At 32.2% G+C, this 19,568-nt stretch overlaps 1 protein-coding gene across 2 annotated transcripts; it reads left to right on the top strand.

The window, feature by feature from the left end:
• The first annotated feature begins 4,563 nt into the window (after nucleotides 1–4,563).
• Nucleotides 4,564–13,060, top strand: cd5 (CD5 molecule). Of its 2 annotated transcripts, NM_001442472.1 has the most exon segments (7): nucleotides 4,634–4,737; nucleotides 5,195–5,246; nucleotides 7,000–7,392; nucleotides 8,770–8,886; nucleotides 10,386–10,436; nucleotides 10,516–10,578; nucleotides 12,830–13,050. In NM_001442472.1, coding segments are annotated over 6 exon segments (759 nt in total). In that variant the 5' UTR covers nucleotides 4,634–4,737; the 3' UTR covers nucleotides 12,913–13,050.
• The last annotated feature ends 6,508 nt before the right edge of the window (nucleotides 13,061–19,568 follow it).

Consider the following 19,568-nt stretch of genomic DNA (forward strand, 5'->3'; position numbering starts at 1 on the left):
ATATTTTAAATAAACCCTTTTTTTAATAAGACGGATTTATTAGATTTTTGTGACAGTTAACAAACAAAATTATAAGAGAAAATAACAGTACAAATATATATACACACACACACACACACACACACACACACACACACACAAACACACAGCTGAAGTCAGAATTATTAGCCCCCATTTGATTTTTTATTTCTTTTAAATATTTCCCAAAGTATGTTTAACAGAGCAAGGAAATAGCCTTTAGGTTAAGCCTTTAAATGTTTTAAAGACTTTAAATTAAAATTAAATCAAATCAAATATTATTTACTGTCATCAAGGCAAAAATAAAATAAATCAGTTATCAGAAATTAGTTATTAAAACTATTATGTTTAGAAATGTGTTGAAAAATAACTAGAATTATTATAGAAATTGCTATATAACTAGAGTTAACAGAAAGTGGGGAAAAGCAGGACTAGGACTAATAACTCAGGGGGGCTAATAATTCTGACTTCAACTGCGTGTGTGTGTGTGTGTGTGTGTGTGTGTGTGTGTGTGTGTATATATAATTTAAATCTTGTACTAAATTTATTAAAAATTAAAAAATAAACCACACTATAATATTATAACATAATATTGTGCGACAAACAGTGTATGATGTGCATAAACAATATATGATGTGCATTCTTTGTACAAATTAAGCATATAGACAGGTCAGTACTGAAAGTTGAAGTTGGCAGCATGGTGCTTTAAATAAAATAAATAATGATAATTAAAGAAAAGAAAAATATTAAAAAAAAAGAGAGACAATTAAACTGAATAGGCCGAGGAGTGGTGTTCTTCCAACTCGTGGTTTCATGTCAAGGAGTTGTATGCTATAGTATTCAACTGCAGGTACAGACTAAAAGTGCAATATGGGGAACCGTTCATTCTACGGTAACTGCTTCAGGTTTCAGACAGGACTGTAGCCAGCCTGTTGAAAGGGGTGGTTCTGTTTTCTAAAAAAAGTGGATTCATTTTAAATTTTTTCATAAATCATGAGCTTTAACTATTGCATTTTAGTGATATTTTAAGCAATAAACTTTGCTGGATTAGATTAGCCACACTCTTTATTGTACCAAAAATATTTTCTACAATTTTATCAAAGCAATATGTATATAACAATGTACAATAACAATTTATAAATATTGTTATGAGATTAGCATTTTAAATGTAAAAAAAAAAGAAATATAAAAAAATTAAATATATTATGATCCATTAAAAATAGCAATGAAGAATCTGTTAAAACTTGTTTTAAATTAAAAACTGTAGCCTGTAGGAAAATAACAAACTGGCCGCCGCATTCAACCCTCCTCAGTCAGAATTTGTCCATTTGAATAATGAAACATTATCTTAAAGCTTTCTTCTTTCGGTTATTTTCACAATTTATGATGGTGAAGTAGTCAAAAATTGGACAAATGGGCTCATATAGGGGTCAAATTCTGGACTTTGTCAGTGGAGTGTGGGTTTCATGAACCACCAGAGCTCTCTCTGGCTACAGGCCTGTCAGAGATTTAACCTGCTCCAAGAATGACAACAAAATGTTAAAAAGCTTAATCACTGAACCTTAAAGACTGTATTTAATTTTTGTAATTTAACAAAAAGCATGTCAACAAGCTTGGCCCCCTCTCTGGCCCCCCTAAATTAGGATGCTTATTTTTGTGTCACAACTAAAACGCCACAGAGAAGCGAGATCAGCCATCGGTGGCAGACGGAGATATGACTGAGGCCGCTCTCAGTGTTGCGCGCACTCCCTCTATCTGCTTTCTGTTGACTTTTGTCACTGACGGTGCTGCTCGAATCAGTTTACCACATTTTTTTTTAGAAGTTAAGCCCCAAATTGACACAGGTAATCAAAAAGATTCAACTACAGTCATGTTCATGTTGTGAAACACCATCAAAACGTCCACTGCTGATTATATTAGACTTCTCTTTTCAATAGTGATTTTAACAAGTCCTCGGCTATGCAGAAACTATTATTAATCAGAAATTGAGTGTGCATAGTTTTACATTAGGAAAATGCAACAGTCGGCAAGTGCAGGAGAACAGATGAAACTCATTGATCCAGTAGTTTTCAGTCTCGCTCATGTAAAAGTAATATTCAACTCGTTTAGTTTTGCCTTCATTCATTTTTGTTTTCAGTCGTGACATAAAGCACGAGTCTTCAAACACATGATTTTCTTCTACATGTTTTAAACATAATAGTTTAACGGACTAATTTCTAATAACTACTTTTTTTTTTGTCTTTGCCATGGTGACAGTAAGTGCATAATATTTTACTAGTTATTTTGTATTCAGACAAAGTCCGTTTAAGTATTCTGTAGTCTTTGATTCAGATTAAAGTGTAATTTATAGACTTAACTAAGTTATGTCAACTAGGAAAGTTTAAATAATTAGTCAAGTTCTTGTACAACTGATTTGTTGTGTAGACAATCAATACAATATACAGTAAATATTTCTTAAGGAGGCTAATATCACTGACCTTAAAATTGTTTTTTTAAAAATTGTTTATTTAAGACAAACTATAAGAAATAAGACTTATTATGACTCCAGAAGAATTATTTTTGTTTTATAGGAAATACTGTGTCGATTTCCTTGATTTATTAAAAATCACTTGGAAACATTATTTTAAATTAATGGGAGGACAAAACAAAATTGACTTCACCTGCATTTGTTAAAGTTTACAGGTGTGCCTTGATGTACAGTTGAAGTCATAATTATTAGCCCTCCTGAATTATTAATGCCCCTGTTCATTTTTTCCCCAATTTCTGTTTAATGGAGAGAAGATTTTTTCAGCACATTTCTAAGCATAATAGTTATAATAACTCATTTCTAATAACTGATTTTTTTTATCTTTGCCATGATGATATTAAATAATATGTAACTAGATCTTTTAAAGACACTTCTATACAGCTTAAAGCGACATTTAAAGGTTTAACTAGGTTAATTAGGTTAACTAGGCAGGTTAGGGTAATAAGGCAAGTTATTGTAGAACGATGGTTTGTTCTGTAGACTATCAAAAATTAGGTTAAAGGGGCTAATAATTTTGTCCCAAAAATGTTTTTTAAAATATATAAAACTTCTTTTATTCTAGCCGAAATAAAACAAATAAGACTTTCTCCAGAAGAAAAAAATATTATCAGACATACTGTGAAGATTTCCTTGCTCTGTTAAACATCATTTGGGAAATATTTAAAAAAGGAAAAAATTCAAAAGGGGGCTAATAATTCTGACTTCAACTGTACTTGAATGTTAAAAACGCGTTATCCTACTACAATACAAAGTTACTTGTCAAATAAACTAACATGTAAGACTATTTTGAGTTTATTAAATTAGCCTGTTCATGAAGACTGCAGATTGATGCATGAAAAAAATCTCTGAATAATTGTTTAAGTAGTTTGTGATGTATGTTAAAGTGTGCCCCCTAAAAGTACAAGTGGCCCCTGCCTTCCCCCCAGTTACTCTAGTCTAGAACTGCCACTGCTTAGCAACCCCAATCCCAAATTGTTTTATTAAATCATTTTTTTAAACTGAGGATTACACCTTTTGTTGCCAAATTTACAGGAAGATAAATTATACTTGAACTCACTGACTCACATTCGACGGCTGCTTGAATTCGGTCCCGTATTGAATCATAGATGAGAGTTTCAAGAGGGTGTTGGGGAATTTTTTTTCTTCACATACAAAAACCAGTCGTTACGGGTCTCTCTCCCACTGTACGATATGGTAAACCAAGCCCGGCGACACCTGAGAGAGACTGAAAGAGTGAGGGAGGGCACAAAGACGGCTGGGAAAGATTGTGAATGAAAAGAAGATATGAGTAACCCTGAAATCAAAGGATTGGGGTGGATATATCGGTGGTTTTATAGCTTTACTGATTTGCCACGATGATCGCAAATGATTCCTACAAGCGCCATTAATCATCTTTCGTGCAATTTTTCGAGGGCCGTACACCACAGGATGCTCAGTTCCTGTATGCAAACACATTTTCAGTTTTGAATATGCAGATTTTTCATGTCAACCACACTGTAAAGATGCTGGGTTTCACGCAATTCCTTCATTTTGTCCCAACACAAATCGAATAAGTTATTTGTGTACAAATTTAAGTGTTGCATGCAGAACTGTTGCAAACAAATTAATTGTGTTCAATTTAAACAAACAAATTAAGTTTAATAATGTTCAACTTAATTTGTTTGTTTTAACTCAACACAAATAAATGGTTTACAACCACTTAACGTAAACAAATTGAGTAAATCCAAGAAATCATCTCTGAATAATTTTTTTCAGTGTGGATTGAACATAAAACAATTAAGTTTTCCCGCCCCAAAAAAAGTAGGAATTGTGTTGTTTCAGCTCATTTTAAATAACTAGTTTGAACTTAACTCATTTATTTGAGTGTACCAAAATGTTTTGACTTTGGTAAAATCCCTTTTCATATCAAGATGAGACAATATCACATCACTAAATACTTGTTCTCCTCCCCCTTACCCATTTTTTTTTTCAAGTTTTCTTCATTTTTTGTGTGTGTGCCGCTCTCTTTGAAGAGAGGAAGCAGTGCAATGTGCAATCAAACAATGCTCGACATTAAAAAACACGCTGTATATGGAGAGAGAGAATGGGGGCGGGGAATGAAGATTGTAGCTCCACACCTCTGCCTATTTCCTTTCACTTAATTTTTTCTTGTCATTTGTTGCACACGTTTGTTCTTGTCAGTCACAAGCAAGGTAAGATCTGATAAATCTTGTATAAAAAAAGCTGGTTAGAAGTCGTGGTGTAGCATTGATGTTTTGATGTTTGACTCTCTTTGGGAAAGACAATCTTCAAACACTGTTGAAGCGGAGGAGAAAAGACGAGACGTAGTGTCATATTTATAAAGTAACAATAAACATAAGTAATAATTTAATAGATTAAGGTTTGTGGCAGCTAAATAACTCTACAATTGTCAATTTGGTGAAGGATTTGTTCTTTTTAAAGTCACGTCATCATACAGGCCAGATCATTGAATGTAGTCTGCTTACGTGCTGAACCCCTGAAATAGACGACAAACCTTATAATTGCCTTTTTCTAAACTGTTGTGCACCAAAGGTCACTGATTTGACCTCTGGGCCTGGTTTAAGTTTGAGTGTGTTGATTCTTTGTTAAGTCAAATGATGTTAAATGTTTGGCACAACCTTCTGCCAGATGGAAAACCGTCTGCTGATGAGTCTTACGGCGCTTCTGCTCATTGATGCTGGTGAGTACATGATTCATTCTTTGCTTATTCCTTGTCGATGAATTTAGAGACACATTTTGCATGATCTGCTCTGCCGCTGAAAACCTGCCACTTGCTGATGGTATCTGTTTTCATTTGTAGATTATATTTGTATGTAAACACGTATATCAGTATTTTATTGCCTGCAAAATGACATTAGAAATGCACTTGGCATGTATTGTTCTGATCAAAATGTTGTCATTTTTTGTGTTATAATCACTATTTAAAGCAACTATTCAAATTCGTAGTCTTACGAACTCTCCAGTTTTTGCAGAGTTATGTTAACGCGTGTATTTAAACACTTATGCACTTATAACAAGCTGAATAAATGATGATCTAATATGGTTAATTCAGTCTTTTTCAAATTTGCAATATCTTTTTTACACATTTCTTTAATATGATGAATGATGTATTTACATTTTTAAAATGTTGTTTACGGATAAACTGTGTGCTACAAATCTTGATTTTTACATGAGCAGATCGTGTTATAATGTGATATTTACACGTCCAAATGGTTGTACTTTATGTCTGGTTATGTTATTTAAGTATATGCCAGATATGCCATTTGACTTAGTGTAATTTTGTTTTTTCTTTTTTAAGTATTTCCCAAATGATGTTTAACATAGCAAGGAAACTTTCACAGTATGTCTGATAATATTTTTTCTTTCTGAGAAATTTGTATTTATTTTATTTCTGCTTGAATAAAAGCAGTTTTTAATTTTTAAAAACCATTTTAAGCTGTCACTTTAAGCTGTATAGAAGTGTCTTGAAAAATATCTAGTAAAATATTATTTACTGTCATCATGACAAAGATAAAATAAATCAGTTATTAGAAATGAGTTATTAAAACTATTATGTTTAGAAATGTGCTGAAAAAATCTTCTCTCCATTAAACAGAAATTGGGGGAAAAGTAAAATTCTGACTTCAACTGTATACAAATAAGAGATACTTCACAGAGAGTATGGGAAAATTTGCCAGAAAATTTGTTAGGTAGAAACTAGATTTAGGCTTAACTAAAATGTTCATATTTATTTTATACTAAAGGTCTGATAACATCTCTTCCATATCTGAATGAAATCATTTAAAGCAAATTTTGCCAAAACAAGACAAGCCGTCAGAATATCAAATGTTTACAAATGTCGCAGTTATTTCACCAAATATGGTTTAACTTCTCAGAAGTTTAGACATTGGTAAAGTCTTGTCTAAAGACTGATGAATATAAACAGATCAACCATGATGTCTTTTTTTAATTTATGCAAAAAAAAAAAATAAATCTAAAATTTTCTAACAATTTTTTATTTAAAATTTGAAAGAAATGTCTTTAGTAATTTACAAAATTAATTTAAATGTTTTTTTCGAACACAACTATAAATCAAATCTTTATTTTCCCCACAACTGCGTGATATATCAGGCAAAGGCCGAACATTTAACATGGGGTTCTTTGAATGAAAAATTATTCAATAATATTAAGTGATGTGTCGAGAACACCGTGCTGTATTAAAATGACACCATCACTTCACCTCAAATGCACTGCAACAAAATAAGAGCACAGAATACCATGCTCACTGCAAACAAATATAAACGCAATCTCTGTGCAGCTCTCATTGTATTCTATACATAAAACCTTTACAACTCCTTGATTTGTATTTATATCTAAACTAAACATCTCATAGAGAGATGAACAATGTCATGTCCTCAAAGTAACTTATCTCCATGTGTGTTTTCCTCTTGCAGGACTAGGAATTACAAATCCAAACACAACCAACAACCCTGAAACCAACTCAGTTAATGTAAGCAACACAAAACCTACAACACCAATGGTCCCACAGATTACATGTCCGAAAACTGTTGAAAGGATCACTGAGACAGTAATGGCCTGGCTGAAAGTAAAAGGAAAGAGTCCGTGTGAGGGTCGGGTTTATGTCTATTCCGCTACTCTCGGTGAAAAGCCTTTGTGCTGCTCAAGTCACAAAAGAACCAGCTTGTTGAGTGGACTGTGTAAGGACATGCGGTGTGGAGACTTGAACTCTGTTACTAACTTTAATGAATACAATTCTGGGATTGAGCTCACAAGCAATATGACGTTGAACATCACTCAGTGCTCAGGCCTGAGTATAAGCTGCACAGGTATGTCTGCATACTCATTTAATAGGAATCTGTGTTGGAATGTTCCTCTTGATATTATATTTACTGTAAAAAAAAAAGAAGTCTGTAAATAAGCATGTTTATGTTTATGTTTTTTTCCCCTGATTTATTTCTGCTTTTCAATTGCATTATGATAGCTTGATCCTTCTTTCATTTACTTTAAACCTTAAAAATTTTAAATAAGTGACTTTTATGAAAACTTTTAATAGTTTAAAGTCATATATTGTCTGGGTAGGGGTTGTATATTATGGCACAAAAATCTTGTAATAAACTACCAGTACATTTTCTTTCATTTTACAGACTTATTTCTCCCTATATTACTTCTTATACATCGTATTATATTAGACTATTATATTATATTATATTATATTATATTATATTATATTATATTATATTATATTATATTATATTATATTATATTATATTATATTATATTATATTATATTATATTAGATTCAACTTTATTGTCATTACACATTTAGAAGTACAAGGCAATGAAATGCAGTTTAGGTCTAACCAGGAGTGCAATAGCAGCAAGTGCAGGATACAGGTATAAGTTATAAAGTACAGTAATAGAAAAACTACACTGTAAAACAAAATCTGTAATTTTACAGTTTATTTCCGGCAGCTTGGGGGAAAATGTAAAATAACCGCTGTTAAACTACAGAAATTTACAGTGAAATAATGGATATTAATTTACAGAAATTTACCAGAAATTAAAATTCAAGGACATTTCTGTAATTTGATATCCGTTATTTTACGGTATAATTCTGTAGTTTAACAGCGATTATTTTACATTTTTTTCTTCTTCTTTTTTTACGCCACCCAAGCTGCCGGACATAAACAGTAAAACTATGGATTTTTTTACAGTGTATGGTGATATTTACAGAAGGATGTACTATGAACATTATACACAGATTGTATTAGCCATGAACAGAGACTAGATGAATATATGTACAGGTTGTAAGGTAACAGTAATCAGAGGTACGCAGATAGATAATTACAACTGTATGTGTACAGTGGGTATCAACAAGTCAAGATGAATTAGTGCAACGTAGTGTGATGAATATGTTCAATATGTGTATTAGTTCAACTACTGACTAAAATGTCAATAAAAGTTACTTTGTTAATCTATAGAGTTTAATTTTTTATAATAATTGTCGACAGAGCAGAGATCAACATCCCATAATACAAATTACAACTGTAAATAAACGGAAAGTGAAACACAAAATACAGAAACTGTTAATAATCAGATATTTTGACAGTGTACTTACAAGCTTTATTAGACAAAATACCTGTAAACCTTAGTATATAAAATGTGCATTATAAATAACATTATTTTCTTTCCCATTTTCTCAGATTCACTTGGAAATGAGTTGGTCGCTTATAAAGCAGTAACTGGCATATTGATCTTCATCCTGGTTTTCATTTTGATTCAGTTCAGTCGCCCCACGATCAAAGTCATCCGAAAAAGATGTGAGTTGGTGAAGTCGCTCTTTAATCTCTTTAATGTTTTTACATGCATGGAATAATGTAACATTTCTGTGTTCGCTTATAATTTTCTGTACAAAGACTGTATTTAAAATAGGCATTAAAGATATATAAAGTAAAATCGAGAAGAAATGTTTCATATGATACACTTTTATAACTCTCCAAACAAGCAAATCAAAGCAAATTACTGAGACTGATCATGTTAACTCTGTGCAGAGCTTCTTAGTCTTGTGTAAAGTCTTTGCGAGTTGTACATTCAGCACGTAGTTATAGAGATGTGGCAGGTGACACACTGAATTAAAAGTGACATTTTAATCTCAAAAGACTGAAATAATTTTCCTGTAAGATTTATCTAACATCATTTTAGTGGTCCAATAAAAACAATACGATTTGATTTGTTCTAGCGCTCATGCATGAGGATTTGACAGCTCTGCATGGTTCCTCAGAACATAGTCACACTCATTTTCAACTCAGAAATTTTTTACTCAAATAGCTTGTATATGATATAAAATATTGGCAATACATAATACTATGCTATCCTATCAGTTAGTCAATGGATTCATTTAAATTAACTAATGAGAAATACAGTTAAAGTCAGAATTATTTGCCCCCCTTTGAGTTTTTTTATTTTTATTTTTTTTATTTCCCAAATGATGTTTAACAGAGCAAGGCAATGCTCACAGTATGTCTGATAATATTTTTTTCTTCTGGAGAAAGTCTTATTTGGTTTATTTCGGCTAGAATAAAAGCAGCTTTTAATTTTTAAAAAAACATTTTAAGGACAAAATTATCAGCCCCTTTAAGCTATTTCTTTATAATCTACAGAATAAACCATCGTTCTACAATAACTTGCCAAATTACCCTAACCTGCCTAGTTAACCTAATTTACCAAGTTAAGCCTTTAAATGTCACTTTAAGCTGTATAGAAGAGTCTTGAAAAATATCTAGTCAAATATTATTTACTGTCATCATGGCAAAGATAAAATAAATCTGTTATTAGAAATGAGTTATTAAAACTATTATGTTTAGAAATGTGCTGAAAAAAAATCTTCTCTCCATTAAAGCAGAAATTGGGGGGAAAATAAACAGGGGGGGGGGCTAATAATTCTGACTTTAACTGTACATTTGTTATAGTGTTTATTTGTCTGCTGAATTTTGAAGGCTTAAATGTTTATAATGCATAAGTTAGTAAAAAGTTAATATAAATACTTATTTTAGAAGCATTTTTCATATTCCTCTGGTTTGAGTTAACTTGTAAACTGATTTTAAAAATAACAAGCTTTTCATAGTGTTAATGGTAATTTGTAATTGCAAAACTGAAAAAATAAATATAAAATTTCTTATATTTTTGCTAATATATACTTCTATATATTTATTTCTTTTATTATACTTTAAAGTAGTTGCATTTTCTGTTGTTTAGCCCAGTTTTTAATAGAAATGTTATGTTAAATACTGTCTAATTTGCCTTTTCTTTTTTGCTGCAGTTTCACAGAAGCGTCAGAGTCGCTGGATCGGGCCGACTCAGAGTCAGAGTGGTGAGTCATTTCACACATGAACACATTCGTGACTCCTGAGTCTGACAGGCGATTCAGCATTTTATCTTTCTTCTTTAAGTGTCGTATCACAGAGGTCAAGGTGGACCAAACAACAAAACAGTCAAGAGACAGTCTTATCCTGGTGAGTCCATCCTTCTCTCTGTCTCTCTATTGAGCGTTCTGAACTCTATTAATCCCTCACTCGCATTTACTTTGTACTCAATTACATAATGATGACTAGAGTATTATGATGATGTATTGGGCTTTTCATTCAAACTACTCAGCATTATAAATGGTGTGTGTGTGTTTGTGTTCTTTTGTATGGTTGTGAGATCTATTGAGTATGTCAGAACAAACTATTATCTAACATAGAATGAACTGTGCATGAACGTATCCAAGTCATCATCATTCATAAAATTGACCATGAGTTTCTGAACTCTTTATGACATTTAAAGCATTGAATAATGCCATGAATTTGACGTGACCACATTTACTAGCAGCTTGAGCCAGCGCAAACTTTCTTTTGCTGTTTAAAATAAGTACTGTCCTGTAGGGCTGCACAATATACTGTATTGTTTCAACACTGAAACCGCAATGTGTGCATCTGCAATAGTCACAGATATGCAATGTCTGGATTATAGTTATAATTGTATTTAATTACTGTATTTATACAGAATTTATACGATTAATGAAACAAACATTTTTGTCTTTGTTTCTAGTCCACATATCTACATTTCAAAGAAAAACAAGATTTTTAACTGTACTGGCAGATAATTTTGCTTGTTTTATGGAAAAACTCTTAATTTTGCCTTATTTCCTCCTTAATTTTTAAACAAAACGATATTTTTACTTGATCTATGATTTATTTTAGATATTTGGAGTAAAACTGAGACGAAGCAAAGTCAGAAAAACATTTTTTGCATTGTGAATATTCAGTTTCTGTACATGAAAATTATAAAACGGTTTTATACCTTTATACAGAATTACTCAGTTTTATACAAACCTTTATACAGAATTTATACCATTTATGCAACAAAAAGGTTTTTTGTCTTTGTTTCTAGTCCAAATATCTACATCTCAAAGTGAAAACTAGATTATTTCACTTAATCCACTGGCAGATCATTTTGCTTGTTTTAAGGAAAAACTATTAATTTCATCTGAATTTTACAACAAAATAATATTTTTACTTGATCTAAGATTGTTTTTAGATATTTGAATAAAAAAGCACTTTTTGTGTGTGATTATTAAATTTCTATACCTGAAAGTTGTTAAAACCGTCAAAAAGAGCTAGTCAAATATTTTGTGAAACTGTATTTATATTGTAATATTTACTGCAGAAAAATAAAATAACGCAATATCAGTTTTTTTTTTTTTTTAATATCGCGAAGCCCTATACTCTCTGCATTGAGTAAAGACAGTGAAATCTAGCCATGAAGAGGCATGAACACTGTAATATTTATTGGCTGATCTTATTGTATATGCAGTTGCTTTAAAAAAAAATCTTTTAAAATGAGCGACATATATTATATATTTTTATCTATTAAAATCTAAAAATAAAATTGTCATATGTTAGCTGGCTTCTTTTGATTTTCATCTGTTTGATTTAATCAAACCAGATATAATTTAGATATTTGGGCAAGAAATCTTAAATAAAAAAATTTAAGTAAGAAAAGCGTGTATCTTAAAGTGTGTATCTTAATTCAATTTAGGCACTTTGCGATACGGCTTTTTTTATGTTAATAAGTATATTTCACCCATTCATTCTGGGTGAACTTTGCAATATGGCTTCATTAAATGTTTATTAATATATTTAAACAATACTTCGACAGCATTTATCATTAAATTCATAGATTTAAAAATGAATGTGCCAAATTTAAGTGAGTTGGTCCTTAAAACAAGCAAACTAATCTGCCAATGGGGTAAGAAAAATAATCTTATGTCAAAATGATAAACTCACTTATTTTTGCCATTAATTTGGGGAATTTTCAAATATTTAGACAATAAATAAGACAAAAAAAATCAATTATTTCTTAAAGTGTGTATCTTAATTCAATTTAGGCTATAATAATTTTATTTATCCATGTTTCACATGTTTATTTAATGCTAAATTTGAGCACATTTAGATTGTGATGAACATTCTGGGTGACACTTTGCAATACGGCTTCATTTAATGTTTATTAATACATTTACTAACATAAACTAATTATAAACAATAAATAAATCAATCAAATGTATTGATCATTGCTTGTTAGCATGAAATAAATATAAAACATTTTTTTAAAGCATTGAAAATTAAATGTTCAAATGATTAAATTAGCCAAATTGATTTAAAATGTGCGGTCACTCCTAATGTCTCCCACTGTTATGCTGTGTTATGTCATGTGTGTTGTCAGGTTTGGAGCGGCTGACGGTAAACTCCAGCAGAGAGCCTTCGTCCAACAGAAACAGTGACTATGATTCATACAGCTACAACTGAGGAGTGTGAAAAAAAAACTGACCTACAGTCAGCGGTCTTACAATACGAGACTTTGCTTTATTTGAGCTGTCATTCGGCAGAGTGTAAATATGTCGGAGAAATACATCTGAGAAGTCCATTTAGGATCAAGTTAACCCATCAGAGAGCTTACTTTGTGTTGCTAGCAGGCTTGATTTTCATTATTACTAGAATATTTTTAGTAGTTGCTTGATTTTGACCAGTGTGTTTGTTCATGTTATTTTTGAAATACTCAGAAACAAAATGGGATTATGATCAAAACCTGTAAATTGTTAAAAGTATATATATATATATATTTATATAAATGTTTTTTATTGTTAAAGTTGGAGTATAAATCATATTAAATGAACTAAAAAGAAAAACGTTTTGATCTTTTGTGTCTTTTGAGTTGAGTAAAGAAGCAGAATAAGACTGAAAATCAAATTAATTATATGTAACAATAATATGAACATCATTTAATATACCTTCAGGGTGATTTTTTACATTTATTTATTCAATAAATCAGTTCAGATTATTTAACAGTTTGACTTTAAGGTTTTCTAAAATGGCTTAAAGCAAAACAAAAAAAAATGTATTCAATGTGTGGATATAGCTGCAACTGAATATGGGGAAAGGGGGCGGGGCATATTGAACAGCCCCTCCCCATGTCATTTAGTTTAGTTTATGAAACAGCTCTGCCAATTTCACCTCAAAACCTCCTTGGTATCGCTTTAAAATACAGAATTTTTGTGTGCAGTTCAAATGGGTCTAATACATATTGTGGTCTGTGGTGTCTTGCACATTTGATCTGCTCTTTACACTGCATTTTTGCAAAACAAAAATTCATTCACACCATTGGAAAACATATTTGCAGTGTGTGAATCGTTAATCCCCTATATAGTGCGGTGTCTCAATCCCCATATAGAAAATATAACTGCGTGAACAAGTGACTGATTTTAGCTTTGCCATCTAGCTATGCTGCACTGTATAAAGTGATTGGTTGACTTAAAAAGTGAGTAAGATTTGCATAATCAAAAAAAAAAAAAAAAAAGTTAAATCAAGTTTCAATTGACAACAGGTTTTACTTTACATTGTTTTCAAGTGAATTAGTTTCCTCACTTTAATTTACTAATTACATTTAAAAGTGTGTAAATCTTTTTTTTTAGTTTAATCGAATGAACTTTTCAACTTACATCAATCAAACGGACTAAAATAAAATTACTTTGTATAAACTCAAGAAATTTAGTTGAAAGCTGATTCATGTAATAATGTAAGTAACAAAAACATTTGCTGTTGTGTCTTTTTCAGTATATAGAGTAGGGGACAGTAAGGTAGGAGATTCTACAAAAATTGGACATTTGATTGGACAGAAGATCTGAGTGATGTCATTAGTATCATTGGTGGAAGTGAGAGACTAAATTCTGAATGTTTGTATCCTCTAAATGTACATTTTGTCATGAAAAGTTACTTTAGAAAGTAATGCATTGCAATATTGAGTTACTCCCCAAGTAAGTAACTAGTTGCACGCGCAGATTTCCACAGATTTTTAGCCCATTATTAATTCTGTTTATTTACTTGAGTAAATGTGTGTAAATTTATATTTATTCAGTTTTTAAATTAATTTCAGTAATATTATTATTAATATGAAAACATCTGATTTATGTACAATGCAGTTTACACAGTAATATTTTCTGTCTTTTACCAGATATATTATATGACAAACTTGCTTTATTTACCAAATAAAGTGAATCTGATTGGATTTGCATTTTAAACATTAACTAAAAGTTAAAAAGATATTATTTTTATTCCACATATTAGGGTTTTAGTTCTGATACTCCCAAAATATTTCCACAGAAATCTGCAGACTTTTACCAAAATTCTCTGCAGAAATAGCAAAAAGCTTCCGCAGATTCCATCTGGCCCTAGTAATGAGTTACATTTCTTTTGAGTTACTTTTGCTCTGTTTTTCATGACCTGGCAGAGGCTTGATTTCTTTTAGAACTTGCAGTTTTTCCTCTTCTTTTTTTTTTTTGCGATTAACATAACTATGGAATAAAATCAATGCCAAAAGTATTGAAATTCACTTCAGTTAAAAATATATATATATTTTTTAAACCAGTAAATAGGTGAGGAAAAAGCTAATAACTGCTTAAAACTCACTGGTTTATAATATTTTAAAAAGCAGTCTGCAATCTATTGAATCTGCTGTCTGTATTCTATTACTTTTCCTGCAGCTCCCGGATGTTATGTTGAATTTTAACAGCTGAATTTGAGCCACTGAATTTATGAAATCGATTTTTTGAACTGAAATAAAATCAACTGAAAATTGCTTTTTGAATATTATACTTCGTATTTTTTAAACAGAACTGAATATTTTGGAAGTGAAATCTGGAAGTTGAAAATGAAATATTGAATTAAAGTATGAAAATGTGTTTTGAATTGAAATATTCACAGCTTAAATCAACAGCTATGGTAAATTCCAGGACCTAAAATTACAAACCCTGGCAATTCAAGTCATTAAAATGCAGTTGTTATTTTGGTTAGTGCTATTCGACAAGCTTTTTATTTCAATACTTTTGGCATTGATTTTGTTCCACACAACACACTGTCCATACAATTTCTTTGTAAGATTATGTTACCTTCTGAGATCTTCCTGACCCCAGAGCTCTACATGCCGTATATACAGATTAATGAAAGTTTAAAACAATGCGTTTGCTACTTTTGTACATTTTATCTCATTAAAAAGTAAAATCACCGTCCATTCAGACAATCCTCTTTTCCTTTTCTTCCATGTGTTCAAAATATTGAGAATTTTCTATCACAGAAACGTAAGACTCTGCCGTCTTGGTTTCTGCCTGCATTCTCTAATTGAGTGTGAGATTCAACGTGACTGTTCATTCATTCATTTTCTTTTTGGCTTGGTCCCTTTATTAATCTGGGGTCGCCTCGGTAGAATGAACCGCCAACTTATCCTGCATGCAACCTATCACTAAGAGAAATCTATACACACTCATAAACTTCGGACAATAGCTATAGCGCATGTCTTTGGACTTGAGGGGGAAACCGGAGCACCTGGAGGAAACCCACGCCAACATGGCCAGAACATGCAAACTCCACGCAGAAACGCAAACTGACCCAGCTGAGGCTCGAACCAGCTGTGAGGTGAACCCACTGCGCCACCGTGCAGCATTCAACGAGACAATAATCATTTTAATTTAGTGATTTATTTTTTCAAAGCAAATCAACTAAACTAAAAAGTAATTTGCATTTAAAAAATTTAAAGAACCTCAAATGTTATTAATTAATTTTAGTATTGTTTTGTATTTAAGTATTGTTTTACTTTACTTGTTACTCAGTAAAAATAATAATATAACAAAACTCACGTTACTTGTAATGTGTTACGCCCAACACTGATTATAGATGACCTTAAAGGGATAGTTCTCTCATTCATTCACTTGTTCTTTCAAGTTCGTTTCAAATTAAGATATTTTGAAGACTGTTGGAAACCACTGACATCCATATTAGTAAGAAAAATACTATGGAAGTTAATGGTTACCGGTTTTCAACAGTTTTCAGAATATCTTTTTTTGTTCAACAGAAGAAAGAATTTCATAAATGTTTAGAACCAATTTTTTTTTTTGGGGGGGGGGGGGGGTGAACTGTCTGTTTAAACCTAATATATCCATAATAAAAAAAAATTTAAAAAAAACTCAATTTTGTTTCCATGAAGGCTTTAACTAATGACTTTTTGATTTTTTTGGAATGACTTTATCATTCGTTTAGTCATTTAAATGATTTTAACGAATAGAAAAAGAAAGAAAGATTCAAACTCTTACACCGTGGACTGCGGTTTTGGTTGCATTTTCTGTAGCAATGCTGTGAAACAATTGGAAAACACTGAAATTAATACACATGAATTAATTAGTGCTAAATAGATCGACATTTGAGCTTTGATGTGAAATGTGGGCTTCTGAGGAGGCATGGGAGCGATCTCAAGCTTGGAAGAGGGAATGCGGTGTTAATGCACACATTTGCAGCAATGCGGTTTCCTGTCGTAATTCTATTGACTTCCTGTTTGTGTTATTTCTGTCGCTCCTGCTCTAAATATACTGTAGACTCACTGCGCTCATTCTATCAGCCGTTTCTTTGTCTCTGTTTGTTTGATTTCCATTCCTTCGTTTCCTTCTTTTAATATTTACTCCTCTCTCAGTCTCTCTCTCTCCATCTCTCTCTCTCTCTCTGACCCAGTTGATTTTTTAATACCGCACTCATAGTGGGGTTTAATATCACAAGAGCTTAAAATCTTATGCCTTGCCTGACTGATGCTCGCTAAGTGAAACTCTCTTTTCTAAAAGCACCAGTGGGAGAGAAAGAGTAGTTTTTTTTAAACCTAGACATTTCTTATATCTCTTTAAATGTGTTTGGCTGCTCTGCAGTTTCATAATAGTTTCTGATGTGTTACTGTTGAATTTTAATAGCACGTGTCTTTGCAGCTGCTTTTAGCCTCTTTTCATACTTGAGAAGTGCAAAGATGACAGCATGCTGTGTGTGTGTGTGTGGTGGGTGGATAAGTGTCGTATCCTTCCTCATCCTCAGGTCAGAGCGAAGGATTAAATCTGTAGTTTAAATGAGGTTCCAGCAGAGAACAATGACAGATGACAACAGATTACACGCACAGATTAACAACAGAGACCACACTGGGGGGAATATCCAGTGAATATCCATCAGCGCTTCTTCTTTTCATCCCCACAAAAACACTTGTGACACTGACATCAAACCTGCTTGTTACCTGCATTCAGCCGACTATCCCATAAACCTTTACTTGAGTCTGTTTTACTGTACAGTTAATCTGCCAAAGTACGTTTTGTAATAAAATAATGATTGGAGAGTATAAATAAATGATTTTTTTTTCTGGTGTTCTCCCCGTGTTCATGTGGGTTTCCTCCAGGTGCTTCGGTTTCTCCCACAGTCCAAAGACATGCGCTATATAGGTGAATGGATAAACTAAATTCTCCGAGTGAGAATAAGTGTATATGGATGTTTCCCAGTACTAGGTTGTGGCTGAAAGGGCATCTGCTATGTAAAGCATATGCTGGCATACAATAGTAGGCAGTTCATTCTGCTGTGGCAACCTCTGATAAAAAAAGGACTAAGCCAAAGGAAAATGACTGACAGAATGAATGAATGAATGAATGAATGGATAATAAATACAATTCTAAAAATATATTTGTCATCACTGTAGCCCTGAGAAAATGTTTTGCATATAAACTCAGGTGTTATCCTTATTTATTTGAGCAATTTTCAGATTATTAATCAACGCTTACAACCAAAATATTATGGAAATAAAACTTTTTAAGTGTTCAAAGACATTGAAAAATCATATATTATACCACACAAAAAGGCATTAAAAGCACATTATTTTTATACGGTTTTTTTTGTCATTTTGGATGACACTTCAATACTTTTTGTAAAATTATCTATGAAGTTATATTAGTGTATTATTTAACATTTTTCTACATATCTAACATACATGTTGGACTGAATTTTGTTAATAAACATGAATATGTACACCTGTTGTCTATTGCAACATGAAAAACTCGATCATATTTAATATAATATCTGAAAGTGAAAGTTTATGCATGCAAAAATTATTGATTTTGTTTAAAAACACTTTGATTTGATGTTTTGCTATATATACACTCACCGGCCACTTTATTAGGTACACCTGTCCAACTGCTTGTTAATGCAAATTTCTAATCAGCCAATCACATGGCTGCAACTCATGGCATGTAGACATGGTCAAGATGATCTGCTGCAGTTCAAACCGAGCATCAGAATGGAGAAGAAAGGTGATTTAAGTGACTTTGAACGTAGCATGATGGTTGCTGCCAGATCTACTGGGATTTTTATGCATAACCACCTCTAGGCTTTACAGAGAATGGTCTGAAAACGAGAAGAGCATCTCTGAATGCACAACACATCGAACCTTGAGGCAGATGGGCTACAGCAGCAAAAGACCACAAAGGGTGCCACTCCTGTCAGCTAAGAACAGGAAACTAAGGCTACATTTCGCACAGTCTCACCAAAATTGGACAACCAAATATTGGAGAAATGTTGCCTGGTCTGATGAGTCTGGATTTCTGCTGCGACATTAGGTCGTTTTGTTTTGGCACACTTTTTTTTTTAAACTGAACAGTATTATTGTTGACCATGTCCATCCCTTTATCAGTTTACCCATCTACTGATGGCTGCTTTCAGCAGGATAACGCACCATTGATATAAAGCGTGAATCATCTCAGACTGGTTTCTTGAACATGACAATGAGTTCACTGTACGCAAATGGCCTCCAGTGACCAGAACTCAAATCAAATAGAGCACCTTTGGGATGTGGTGGAACAGGAGATTCACATCATGGATGTGCAGCCGACAAATCTGCAACAACTATCATGTCAATATGGACCAAAATCTCTAAGAAATATTTCCAGTACCTTGTTGAATCTCTGTCACGAAGGACTAAGGCAGTTCTGAAGGCAAAAGGGGGTCCAACCCTGTACTAGTAATGTGTACCTAATAAAGTGGCCGGTGAGTGTAAATATGCAGGTTTCTTTTTTTTTTCTTCAGCTTGAGTTATAAAGTCAAAAACAGTTTAAAGAAATCTA

The sequence above is a fragment of the Danio rerio genome, chromosome 1 (genome assembly GCF_052040795.2).
Source record: "Danio rerio strain M-AB ecotype USA chromosome 1, GRCz13ab, whole genome shotgun sequence".
NCBI classification, from domain to species: Eukaryota; Metazoa; Chordata; class Actinopteri; order Cypriniformes; family Danionidae; genus Danio; species Danio rerio.

Bases quoted from the DNA above. Each gene is read 5' to 3' on its own strand.
- cd5 (XM_087234989.1), top strand. From the start codon at position 5,171: ATGTTTGGCACAACCTTCTGCCAGATGGAAAACCGTCTGCTGATGAGT. The intron at 5,247-6,999 runs GTGAGTACATGA...TTCCTCTTGCAG, and splicing joins GCTTCTGCTCATTGATGCTG to GACTAGGAATTACAAATCCA. The intron at 10,579-12,829 runs GTGAGTCCATCC...GTGTGTTGTCAG, and splicing joins CAAGAGACAGTCTTATCCTG to GTTTGGAGCGGCTGACGGTA.